At 32.6% G+C, this 12,977-nt stretch overlaps 3 protein-coding genes across 6 annotated transcripts in view; 1 reads left to right on the top strand and 2 right to left on the bottom strand.

Annotated features, from left to right (window-relative positions):
* Positions 1–90: 90 nt before the first annotated feature.
* Nup205 (nuclear pore complex protein Nup205) lies at positions 91–7,508 on the bottom strand. Of its 3 annotated transcripts, none has more exons than XM_070308028.1 (10): positions 7,502–7,508; positions 6,743–6,909; positions 6,150–6,566; positions 5,605–5,896; positions 4,782–5,537; positions 1,449–4,718; positions 1,105–1,355; positions 728–967; positions 419–620; positions 91–335 (listed from the first exon to the last, which is right to left on the bottom strand). In XM_070308028.1, the coding sequence occupies exons 2-10, from the start codon at positions 6,884–6,886 to the stop codon at positions 118–120; spliced, it is 5,790 nt and encodes a 1,929-aa protein (XP_070164129.1). In that variant the 5' UTR covers positions 6,887–6,909; positions 7,502–7,508; the 3' UTR covers positions 91–117. The 3 variants fall into 3 exon arrangements, with proteins under 3 accessions (XP_070164129.1, XP_070164128.1, XP_070164131.1); XM_070308027.1 differs by lacking the exon at positions 7,502–7,508 and adding an exon at positions 7,358–7,438; XM_070308030.1 differs by lacking the exons at positions 91–335; positions 419–620; positions 728–967; positions 7,502–7,508 and adding an exon at positions 7,358–7,438 and having other exon boundaries at positions 1,254–1,371.
* Positions 7,509–7,788: 280 nt separating this feature from the next.
* Stt3a (catalytic subunit 3A of the oligosaccharyltransferase complex) lies at positions 7,789–12,481 on the top strand. 2 transcript variants are annotated; one of them, XM_070307764.1, is made up of 12 exons: positions 7,789–7,875; positions 8,357–8,509; positions 8,606–8,773; positions 8,867–9,027; positions 9,122–9,511; positions 9,604–9,757; positions 9,849–10,087; positions 10,281–10,445; positions 10,566–10,754; positions 10,966–11,185; positions 11,305–11,493; positions 11,574–12,481. In XM_070307764.1, exons 2-12 carry the CDS (start codon positions 8,413–8,415, stop codon positions 11,717–11,719), a joined length of 2,118 nt encoding a protein of 705 aa, XP_070163865.1. In that variant the 5' UTR covers positions 7,789–7,875; positions 8,357–8,412; the 3' UTR covers positions 11,720–12,481. The 2 variants fall into 2 exon arrangements, with proteins under 2 accessions (XP_070163865.1, XP_070163866.1); XM_070307765.1 differs by lacking the exon at positions 7,789–7,875 and adding an exon at positions 7,910–8,040.
* Positions 12,339–12,977, bottom strand: part of Mop (tyrosine-protein phosphatase non-receptor type protein myopic) — a 39,396-nt gene continuing 38,757 nt past the window's right edge. The window contains exon 16 of the mRNA XM_070307763.1: positions 12,339–12,881. Within this exon, the coding sequence (XP_070163864.1) occupies positions 12,754–12,881 (128 nt within the window). The 3' untranslated portion in view covers positions 12,339–12,753. The remainder of the gene's footprint in view (positions 12,882–12,977) is intronic.

Raw genomic sequence — 12,977 nt, 5'->3', positions numbered from 1 at the left:
AAAAAATATGTACTTAAATTATAATAGTATACATGTTAAGTATGAAGGAATAATTAAAATCGATGAAATTATTAACAAAATTGGAACTATAAATGTAAACGCAAATCTTGTAGTTCTTTATTTTATGATTATAAATTGTAACAGTCTTTTAATTCGTCTTATAAGAGCTTCAATAAAACTACAATCCACTGTTGCGTAATCGCTATGTGTTATATCTAATAACAGTGTAATAAAAGTATCTGTAAATATAGAAACGAGTCCCTGCTTCAATTCCATTAATGTTTCCGTTGAGACCTTCCATTCTATCATATTCTCATCAATGCCGCTCGAAGACACTGTATAATAAATATTAAGTGCTTGAATAATCATAAAAATTATATATAAATATACATTTTTTATGATTGAATATATCACTGACCGTGCATTCTTTGAGTTTGCCGTGATATCACTTGCATAGTATAAAAATCCAAATGACTCCAGAGAATATATAAAGCATGTTCTATTATAAGGGAGCAATATTTTATACTTTGTCGCTTATCTTTTACCCAACGATTCAATCGTTGCTCGACAAGTATTCGCTGTTTTCCTATATCGAGTTCCATTTCGTTTTCAGACATAAACTGACAATAAGATCAACATATTAAACTTTACATGTGATTTGATATTACATATATATGTATATACATATTATACAACAAATTTGATTGAAAATTTTAGTAATGCTTACCTTCTTTAATTCTGCTGTACTCATGTCGGTTACTATCTGTGATTTCTTTATAAGAGAGTCGATATGTGGTAATTCGGTGTGTAGCAAATTTGTTACAGAAACCAACTGTTCGACTATCATACCTAAATACATCCCACCAGAAGTGTCTTTTATTTTATCCTGCATTCCTCCGGGTTTTGGCATTAAATAAGGATCAAACAAGACATTCCGTATTTTCTGATCCATACGACTGTGTTGCATCTAAACATGGAGATATAGTTATATGATATTACCTGGTAGACATATCCGTGTGTGCACGGATATATCTACCAGAAATCCTAAACTTAATTTAAACTTTACAGCAGACCATTTTATATTATAACTCTTTAAGACTTTACTTGATTACGTGTATACAACAAGACGTTAGCGACAATCTGTATACAAGAAATATATTGCTGGTTTGCTTCGGCTTGCTGGTAATTATGATTCATTGGAATTGATTGCAACTGAAATCTGTGCAACAACGATAGCATTAATTTCTGCAACCGGTACAAATGTGCTCGCAATTCTCTCATTCCAGTACTATTTTCCAACTGGTAATCATCTATATTTATCTTTGCTAATTCATCATCTACAAGTTTGTACATGTCTGAAAAGCAATTGTACTAATGATATGTAATTATAATAGGAGATAAGGATAGATAAAATACGAGTAGAAAGTTTGATATTTTATAGTACAAACCTATATTGGCAGATCTAGATATTACACCAGTGAGACATGCAATCTCTTTCAAGAAAAACACATTAGCGTGTAAGAATGCATTTCTTAAAGCTATCTCTACAATATCTCTGTGACTCTGTAAGAATCCGCAGATTTGTACAGCACATGATTGATTCTCTGTTCCCAATGTGGTGAATAAAGCATCACAGAGATATAAAGCTGGCAAGAAGATTTGTTGATAACGTTGCCCGATCGATGGTATGAACGAATAATCACCACCCTCGAAACCTATGTGCACATCAGGATGTTGATCAAACACGCACATACTGGACATACAAAATAAAACTTTGTTCTCCAAAAGACTCTCCGCGCCTAATCTCGTCGAAGCCATTCTGCAGAAGATCGCCATCTTCGCCTCATACAGGTACAAAGGCCGCAATGTTTGCGGTTCCGGTTGCAGCATACATCGCAGCAGATTGTCCGATTCCAGTAGGCTGTCTATCATGTGCTTTAAGTAGCCTCTGCTTGCCAAATAAATCATCCACGCATTCTCGTAATCCAATTCCAAGATCTTATCCAGGCAGGACAGCGCGAGCATCTTGCATACATCATGTCCTCCTGAGCAATTATGGCATAAAATATCCATTAATTGATTCCCGAAACTATTGATAACTTGAATCGTCGCATAACGTTGCGATCGTTCTTGCATAGGCATGAGTCGATTTAGCGAATTGTCCAGTTGACTGATGTACATTGAGTCAATTGCGCTTACGTGTTCGGTTGACTTTTCTAAGCCAACAATACTCAAAAAATTTAACAAGGCCGCGTAAAGATGCGTCATGACTTTTTGTGAGGAAGCGCCAGCATTTATGATCCATTGTAAAATATGACTTAAAATAATCTTCATCATTGTCGTATTCGACGGTGACGACGGCAATAATTCGTTGTCCGATTGAATTACGAAACTATTTCGCAAATTCACTAACAACATCAAAACAGTGCCGGACACTAGCGTCTTAATTTCACTCAGAGCTTCGCAGGACGTCATCTTCTGTAGTAAATCATGCGACAAATTCAGCAAGAGATTCTGTCTTTGTGTCACCGGGAGTTGTTGATTAGTCGCGACGGAGAAGAGTATCTCTGTAGCTTGGCACCAACCTTCCATAAATTTAACAGTTGCATAAGACAGAACTTTGGTCTGATTTTTCTTCAATGCATGCGCAAGTATGGATTTTACTTCCTGTTGCATGAGCTTGCGTTGAGTAGCAGTCGCGCTACTCTGTGTAACAGTTAATTCCTCGGTAATAAGAGAATGCAATTTTCTGATGTCGATAAGCCGTGGACCGCCCATCAACGCGACAGGAGTACTACATTTGCCCAAAACCATTTCGATTTGTGACGGATCGAAAAATTCCCAGGATTTTGCAGGTTCTAAATACAGTTGGAAATCAATATAATGTAAGAGATCCATTAGTAGTTTTTGCGAGAGTACGATTTGATCTTTATCCTGATTGAAACTTCCCACTAATCGTTGAATCAGAGAAGTCTGTAAACCACCACCGGCGACTCGCAATTCAATGGCCGCTATTTTCAACAACCAAGACATGCAGCCAAGCTCGGTTGATTTGTTTGGTCCTTGAAATGGTAATTTTGAGAGATGTCTTTGTACAAAGTCTTGGTTGCTCGTGGTACGTAGAAATCTGAGAACAGGTGTCGATGTTTTGCTATTAGCCGTCAATATATGAAGATAGCAATAACAGGCTTCGGTTATCTTGTTGCGACCGCAATCCAAAGATTGTTCCAGTATGCCTAAAATGGAATGTAGACAAGTACGTGGAAAGCCCAAGATCCCCGGTTGCTGAATAATAGTCTTCCTGATATCTTTAGTTATATTGAAGCCGAGTAAGTAATGCGCAAGATTGGGTGCAGGCCGTGTGATACTGTGCATCATCAATAGTAGAATTCTCTCTTTACAATTTCCAGTTTGCAATGGCCTGCTTTGATCGCTGCTGGCTGTTTCCAAGTCGCCATCTTCCAAGATAGTATTGTCTGCGTCTAGACATTCGACGAAACCGTGCCTAACATTCGTCGCTAAAACAGAAGTCGCCGTGAATGTTGACAATAATTCGGAATCTGCTCCAGGTTCGTTAGTCACGCCATGAATAACGCCAACAGCCACGAAAGCCTGCTTCGGTAGCCACGAGTTATAGGAAACATATTTGACAATATTAATCATATGATCCGGCTTGCCAGTACGAGGATTCACTCCGAGTAGTAAACGCGACAATCCAGTCATGATTTTGTTCGAAGGTATAGCGGTCAACTGCGCCATATAATTGTTTTGTGTCTTCAATCCACGTTCCAATATCTCTAAGCAATGAAAGCTGCAATTTTCCAAATATCTTTTGCCCGGAAAATTGTCATAGGTGTCGAAATGATTGCGACCTTCATTCAAAATGAATAACAACACGTTTAATAATTCAGATGTAGTGTGCAATTGTGTCATCAGGTGATATCCTGGAGCTGAATTGACCACTGTAGTCTCACCACCTTGTAACTCGATCTTACACCCCACGAAATCTTCGACAGTCGGTTCGTATTGTTTTATAAATTTTGAGAATATCTTCAAGCAGGCTTCCGCAATCTCCCATTTCTCGGCCGGATTTTTATACGAACGAGTATGAAATCGTAGAAAGACGGTGTTAATGATAAAATGCAAATATGGATCGAATCCTGGATTTCGTTGACCCACACCCAACAGACGCGGTAATGGAAAATCGGTGAGCACATCTAATAATTCTAACATTGCGCGCGTTAATGGATACTCTTCGTTTCTGGATTCGATCTCTTCCAATTCCGTTTGCACACCTCTCGGTTGATAACTGCTCGTTGTTGGTATGGTCGAGAGAATTTGAGCGGCTTCTAAACTTTGCCAAACACTGGAGGAACTTTCTGGAGATCGGGCAAGTGCCGCAAGAGTTCTTACTAGCACTCCTTTCAGCGGTATCGGCATCGCACAGCTCACCAAACCGATTAGAGACTGCAAGATTTTCCAACTCGGATGATCACATATTGCAACTCTTGACATTTCATCGTTTTTAGCTATCACTTGAACAACCAACAGCACTGCCTCGAGACCTTTCACCTCCTGCGGCATGATTCCTTTTGGGTGACATCTTTGCCTGTATACTGTATCCTGACTAGGAGGTAATTCCTGCCTTAAATTGTAATAGTATCGACTTAAGGAATTAAAAAAATGATCCCAGCAGATTGTCGCTGAACCTGATGATCCTATAACAGACATTTGTATAGTTTTTGCGTAAATAGCATAATCTGCTTATAAGTTTCACTTACCGTTGGGTTTAAAAAAATTGAACGCATATCTAGCCGTTTGCGGCGATGAAGCGAGAGATGCTATCATTTTCATATACGGAACGAATAAACCTGCCGGCAATATCTCTCCGGCGAGTCGTACAAATTTAAACAAAGCAACTTGTCTCGAGGGCAAACGGCTGATATACGTAGGAGCCGATACATGAGTCGTATCAGTAAGATGACACCAATAATCCATAGCTAAATTTAATTTCAATGGATCTTCCTTATATAATTCTGCTACCATCAACATTAAGTATTCAAAATGATTATCTAAATTCATTGGAGGTTCAATGCCTTCTTGCTGAAATGCTTGGATTAAACGCATGGATTCATCAGCTCGACTACGTAGTTCTTTGACTTTGACAGGCATCAGTAATATAAAGTCGGAAATAAGTGTATGAAAGTAGCGAAAATAAAATTCCTCTTGATGTATTAAGAGTATTGTTGATGTATACTTGATATATTTACAACTATTTTTGAATAGAATCTCTGCCATAAAATGGAAAGCTTTGTTAGCCAAGGCAGCTTCTATTAATATTTCATCCTCTGCAATAATGTTCTGAGATTGGAACTGAGCAGTAGTTGTTTTAATTGTTATCATAGCTATTGCTAAAGCAAATTGTATCATTCCTCGCAATCCAGCGCTCTCCCAATTTATGTTGGTAGATAGTAATTTTTGATTCAGTTCTTCTAGTGCTTCTCTCTCTGCTATCAGTGGCATTGAATTAATTAACTCTGGAAAAAAAAAGTTATAATTAGTAAAAATTGCATATATTGACATATCGATATTAAAATATTATACCTTCGCCATTTTCGCGACTATGCAAGAAGCTAAAATTGAAAGCATTCAAAACAGCCATAATAAGTGCAAGTGTAATTCTGTCAGGCCCTCCTTCATCCATCTCGGATTCGATTTGACGTGTTTGCAATATGGATAATAGACGAAACAGAATTGTATTCGGTATAGATGATTGAGCAGACCATAAGTATAAGATATAAGCCAAATCATGTCGCGTATCATTGTAAAGTTTCATAACCATATGATAATGTTTGGGTCCACCTAACGCTCTATTTTGTTGCAGCAAATCTTGTTCCTATTTAAAATTATTTTTGGAGAAATTAATTCATTTCGGTAATCCAAATATTTGAGAAATCACAGAAGCAGTAAAATATTATCAAATTATTTTTTTTAAGTCAATATTATAATAATAATTTATCAATACTATGATAATTGATTTTATAATTTTTCATAAAATGTAGTATTTTTTGTATAACATAAAATTGTCCTTATATATATATATATATATATATATATATATCCTCTTTATTCCTTTTCTAATATAATACCTTAATAGGGTCCATTTCTTCTAACAAAGATAAAATCCTGCTTAATAGGCCATCTTCTTGCAATTTATTTGTATAATCTGTGATATATCTGGTAAGAGCAATTGGCGTATCAACTGCCCAACTATGACCAATGCGAGCATGTACTAATGTTCTTAATACTGATGTCAGTGCTTTCCTTCCATCATAATATAGGAGGACAGCTGTTAAACCACGTGTTAATCCTGGATGATATGGCATTTGAAGTTGAGCAGTACAGAGGAGGTCCAATGCCATGAATTCATTCAGGTCATACATATCTGATATAGTGATGGTCTCATCCACTAATTCTTTTGATAATATTTGGTGACCCAAACCAGGTAACATTATACCATCTGTGACTCCTTTTTTAATTTCTTCGCGACTTTTTATATTTTTTGGCTAGAAAAATAATATTAATATAGAATATAACTTTTCTATATAATAATCTATATAAAATCTTACATATTTAAAATATAATTGCTATTTTAATAGAGAGAGAAAGAAAGAGAAATATTAATTTTTTTAAAATTATTACATTTATCTAGTACATATAAAGATATAAAAAATATACATACTGGATTTTTTAGGATAGTAAGAAAGTTTTGTCTATGATTTCGCAAAGCTTCTGTAAATTCATGATATTGTGGATCTTGGACATCAGGAACTGATATTACATACTTTTCAACGAGATTTTGCAACTCTTTATATGGAGTCCACATATCTTCTGTTATTGCTGCTTTATCTATACAAAAAAATAATACATACATGTTTTTTTGAGATTTTTAAATCTCCATTTACATATGCAGAATATTAAAATAAATGTATATTATGAAAAGAAATATAAGAATATAGGAATATTAAAATCTTGTTAACATAAAATGATAAAAAAAAGTTTAAAAAAATTATATTATTACATTATTATTATAAAAAACGTATATCTTTCGAATATATGAAAGATATGTAATATAGTTAGGTTAATAAAATAGATATATATAGATTCTTTAATTCTCATTTATACAATTTCGTTCAATTATATAAAAAAATTTTCAATGATTGTACTTATATCACAATTTATGTCTGTGTGTAATTATGCAAGGTTCATTTTTAATAAGATCTGTTTTACAAATGTTTGAGAGGTTAAATCTATCGCGTGACATAAGATGCATGTTATAAATTTGGATACCAATTACCTTCCGACATCTTTTTTCTTTGCACAAAATATCTTATAACAAATTCAATCAATTTTTTTTTTAGGACTTTTTAAAAATAATTTAAACACGACGTTATATACAAAAACACTACAATTCTAACCGTACAAATCTCATAAAACCTACCGGTCAGTAACCGGTTTCTCTGGCGGGAATGTGGTATTAATGAAAATTTAAGTCATTGAACACGCATTGACAAAGACAAAACAGTAACTACCATTGGCTGCGGTCGAGGAGATGCTAAAAAAGTTTCAAATTCTATTAACCAATCAGAATAAAGAAATCTTTACTCTTTTTGTCCTGATTCAAGCAAACGCTTCGAAGCATTTCTAGTATCTTTTCGACCACAGTCTTTATTTCTTGACATCAACTGGAACTTTGCATTTTCACCGCATGGAGTCTTCAAAATTTATTCAGAGTTGGGTTTGTCAACTCTTGCCGGCCTTTAATAATTTAAATGGCCACATTGTTTTCTCGCATTTGTTGTATAAAGTAATTTCGTAAGTTTTGCTCATTTAATTTTGAAAGTTCTTAACACATTATTTAGACGTTCATATGATACGCTAGAATAAAATGTGCGAATTGACATGTACATGTGTCACCGGCCGGTAATCTTGTGTACGTGGTCACAGTGTTGAATTTACAATCCAGCATTGTTTGAGAATGTATGTGCTTTTTTGAAAACACATTAGATATTCGAAAATTGGAAGTGTTTATCTCAAAACAGAAGCTTTTATTATTTCAGCTTGATTGCGCGCACGTCGATATTTGCTTGTCAATTTGACTATAACCTTAAACAATAGCGAACATGTGCCCTTAAGCAATCTAGAAATATAGAAATAAATTTAAAAATGATTTATTTTTCTGTGTAAAATAAACTTGTTCAGAGATCTGTATTTTAAGTTATATGCAAAATATTTTTAATTGATAATGTTGAGTGCGAACATTATATTTAAAACTAAAAATTTAATTTATTTGCAGATTGATGTTATAGGACTTGGGATTTATTTCATTGAAAATTGTATCTTTGCAATAACATGGTATCATTAGTAAAAGCAAGAGGTTTGCGCATGACGGCGCAGAAGCAAGAAACACTCTTAAAATTAACTGTACTTTCTCTAGCAGCAATTTTATGTATGTTTATACATATCTTAATTTTTCTGGCTAGACATAGAAAAACATCAGTCGTACTTACAAAATTATTTATATATATATAATTATCTTTTACAGCATTTGCAACACGTTTATTCTCAGTATTAAGATTTGAAAGTGTCATTCATGAATTTGATCCTTATTTCAATTATCGCACAACGAAATACTTAGCTGAAAATGGATTTTATAGTTTTCACAATTGGTTTGATGATCGAGTTTGGTATCCGCTTGGCAGAATAATTGGAGGTACAAAGATTGTATATTAATAAAGTTTGATATAGTCTTCCTTTCAGAAGAAGAACTTGTTAATGTGAAAATAAATATTTTGTTATTTTGTAGGAACTATATATCCTGGTTTGATGATAACTTCAGCAACATTATATCGTCTCTCGTGGTTACTCAATATTACATTAAACATACGTAACATTTGTGTCTTCCTTGCTCCACTGTTTTCAAGTTTAACAACGATTATTACTTACCTACTTACAAAAGAATTAAAAGTATGATTTGTATTTTTATTATTTACGATACGAGCACAAGTATATCGATTTTTTTTTAAACAAACATTTCATTAAATTTATTTTACTTTTTTAGGATTCTGCATCAGGCCTATTTGCAGCTGCAATGATTGCAATTGTACCTGGTTATATATCGCGATCAGTTGCAGGTTCTTATGATAATGAAGGCATAGCAATCTTTTGCATGTTATTCACATACTACATGTGGATCAAAGCTGTGAAAACAGGAGCAATATGTTGGGCTACATGCTCTGCGCTAGCATATTTCTATATGGTGTCTTCGTGGGGCGGATATGTCTTTTTAATTAATTTGATCCCATTACATGTACTGACCTTGATGGTGACTGGTAGATTTTCCCATAGAATATATATTGCATATAGCATTTTATACTGTTTAGGGACAATTCTATCTATGCAAATTTCATTCGTTGGTTTCCAACCTGTTCAAAGTTCTGAACATATGCTTGTAAGTATTTGTTATGCCATTAAAATTTACATCTGCATTTAAATGTGACTAAAAATTGAATATGCTATTTAATTATTTCATTTTTTTAATAGGCATTGGGCGTTTTTGGACTTTGTCAAATACACGCGTTAGTGGATTATTTGCGAAATAAATTGTCCCAAAAGGACTTTGAAATATTATTTCGTGCCTTGCTTATTGTAGTGGTTACAGCATCGTGCATAGTTGGTGGTATTTTAACTATTACAGGTATAGGTCTTTTAATATATACTTTCTAATTTGTGATAAATGATATGATAATTTATATATATATATACTTTTTTGTTTTATTATTTTTAAGGAAAAATATCACCATGGACCGGACGCTTTTATTCTTTGCTTGATCCATCTTATGCCAAAAATCATATTCCAATAATTGCTTCAGTTTCGGAGCATCAACCAACATCATGGAGCTCCTTCTACTTTGACCTACAGATACTTGTATTTTTGTTTCCATCGGGCTTATATTTTTGTTTTTCCAAGTTAACAGATTCAAACATTTTCCTAATTCTATATGGAGTTACTAGTTTATATTTTGCAGTAAGTAAATATAAAATTATATTATAAAACACACATATATATATATATATATATATTTAATACTATTTTTTTCATTGACATTATATTATAGATTATTAGTTTATGTATCAATTTATTAATTAATATATAAATTAATTTTTTCTGTAAAAATAATTTTATCTATATTGTACACAAATAATATTTAATATTTTAGGGAGTGATGGTACGTTTAATGTTAGTACTTGCTCCAGTTATGTGTATTTTGGGTGGGATTGGAGCATCCTCTTTACTAGTTACCTATATGAAACAAGTTGAAAGCGGGAAAGTTGTCGATAAAAAAGCTAAGAAATTTGAAAACAATTATGTCTTGAGAAGTGAAGTAAGTTAAGAAAAGAACTTCTAATATTTTTGAAGATAGATACGCTTAAAATGTAATATATTAAAATACAAAAAAAAAAAAAAAATAATGCAATATTAAGAATATATCATGTATTTTCAGATTGCCACGTTTTTCATCATAGTAATGTGTGTACTTTTCTTTTCTTATACTCTTCATTGCACATGGGTTACAGCAGAAGCTTATAGTTCACCAAGTATCGTACTATCTGCACGATCGCCTGATGGTGGACGAATGATTTTTGATGATTTTAGAGAAGCATATTACTGGCTGCGTATGAATACACCCGAGGTAAGTTTTATCGTTATGTAATTTCAGACAATAAACAAATAATATTTGAATTAAGAACTAAAAATTTGTGTATTTAATAAGATACAGATATAAACAATATCTAGTAGTATAGCATTTTACTAGAAAATTAAAAAAAAAATTAATGTGGTTCTCTCTCTTGGAATAGAAAATTTATACAAAAAAAGATGAAGATAAATAATATCTTTTTCAGAATGCTAAAGTTATGTCTTGGTGGGATTATGGATATCAAATAACTGCAATGGCAAATCGTACTATCTTAGTAGACAATAACACATGGAATAATACGCACATATCAAGAGTCGGTCAGGCGATGGCGAGTTCTGAGGAAAAGGCTTATGAGATTATGAGAGAATTAGATGTCAACTATGTCCTTGTGATTTTTGGAGGGCTGACTGGCTACTCATCGGATGGTAAAAATATAATGTGTCATTTTCGATCTTTAGGCATACTTAAAAGCCAACTGACTCGAGTTTTGATCCTGAAAATAGAATAGCATCTTGTATTATTAATTATTATGCTTTCCAATTAGACATAAACAAGTTCCTATGGATGGTGCGCATTGGCGGTAGTACAGAGAAAGGGAAATCCATAACTGAGTGGGATTATTATAATTCTGCAGGCGAATTTCGAGTGGATAAAGATGGATCCCCAATTTTGCTCAATTGTCTCATGTACAAAATGTGTTATTACAGATTCGGTCAAGTTTTCACTGAAGGCGGTAAGGCTTTTTATTAAAACCTGTGTAGTTTTTAGATCCATTTTGTAATAATTCTTATTCAATTAATTTTTCAAATACAGGCAAGCCTTCAGGTTACGATAGAGTGAGGAATATGGAGATTGGAAACAAGAATTTTGAATTAAATATATTGGAAGAAGCGTATACGACAGAGCATTGGCTTGTACGAATTTACAAAGTGAAAGATCTACGAAATAGAGGAGCTTAAAGTGTTCTTGAACATGACGATATTATATAGATACAAATGGGTCTACTATTATAACTTCATAAAGCTTTTGATATTTAGGTTCATCGATGTATGAGTTCTGCACGATAAACATTACGATATTTAATACTACGTATTATCGTACATCGTGTTGTAATCGAAATTTTTATAAGTAAAATGTTATCACAAAGATAAAAGAAACGCGATATGAATATAAATATTGCTATATGCAGTTTATTAGAATTTTGAAAGCTGTATGTATTTATCACATTTTTTGGCAGAGACGCCTATTAAAAATTCACATATATAATACTGAATAACATGGCTATTATAATAATGCATTTGTTTATGAACATTAGCATATGCTTATGCTCTAAATATAAAAGAGAATATATGTTTCTCACTGTAACCAATATTTCGCATCTAATGCGGTATATTGAATAATCTAAAATATTTTTTTTATATTTAAAGAAAATATATTTGAAAAATATGCGAATAGTTCTTGAAGTTTTTTTTTTTTTTTTAATATTACATTCATTTTTTTTCACTTGGCAACAGGTATGGTCAAAAATATTTAAATTAATTATTAAAGTGTGCTAAATATAAATATAAAAAGATTTAAATTTATCTAGATGAATTAATCGTATATTATAGCCTATATTGAATATGGATAAAAGAATGTAATTAGATTATGTTGTTTAAGTCAAGATGTATAAATATGAAAATGAATACAAAGCGAATATATATAGGTGGCATGTGTTTTATATTTTTTATTCTATATATTTAACAGACTGTAAAACTGTTAAAACTTAAGAATTGAATAAATGTCTTTTATTTTAAGGCTAATTTAAATATTTAGATGCATATTGTTACGCCTTTTATAATTCCTCTATAACATTATTTATACAAGCTCTTAAAAATTCTAGCTCGATATTTTTTCTCAATTGCTTTAATATAGACAGGAATGGCTATTTCATTTAAATAATCGTCCGTTTAAAGTTGCATAATGAAATTTACATTTCTCTAGCATTTTACAATTATCTTCTGATGGACCACAAAGGATCTAATTGGCTCAAAGGATCGATGACTCCGCCGTTAGATTTTTCTTGCGATGACGTTGAACTTTTACTCGATGCGTTATCGCTTGTTAAAACTTGAGTTTTTCCTAAAATATGATAAATTTGACATTTTCCAAGAGATTTAAATAACACCTAATACTCGGAATAATTTGCTTGCCTGAAATTATGGATTTATTTTTTCT

Source organism: Polyergus mexicanus, unplaced genomic scaffold (assembly GCF_030449975.1).
Source record: "Polyergus mexicanus isolate NDT 795.1 unplaced genomic scaffold, iyPolMexi1.0 SCAF_15, whole genome shotgun sequence".
NCBI classification, from domain to species: domain Eukaryota; kingdom Metazoa; phylum Arthropoda; class Insecta; order Hymenoptera; family Formicidae; genus Polyergus; species Polyergus mexicanus.
The sequence above is the reverse complement of the archived record's forward strand: the minus strand, read 5'-3'. Positions and strand labels throughout refer to the sequence as shown.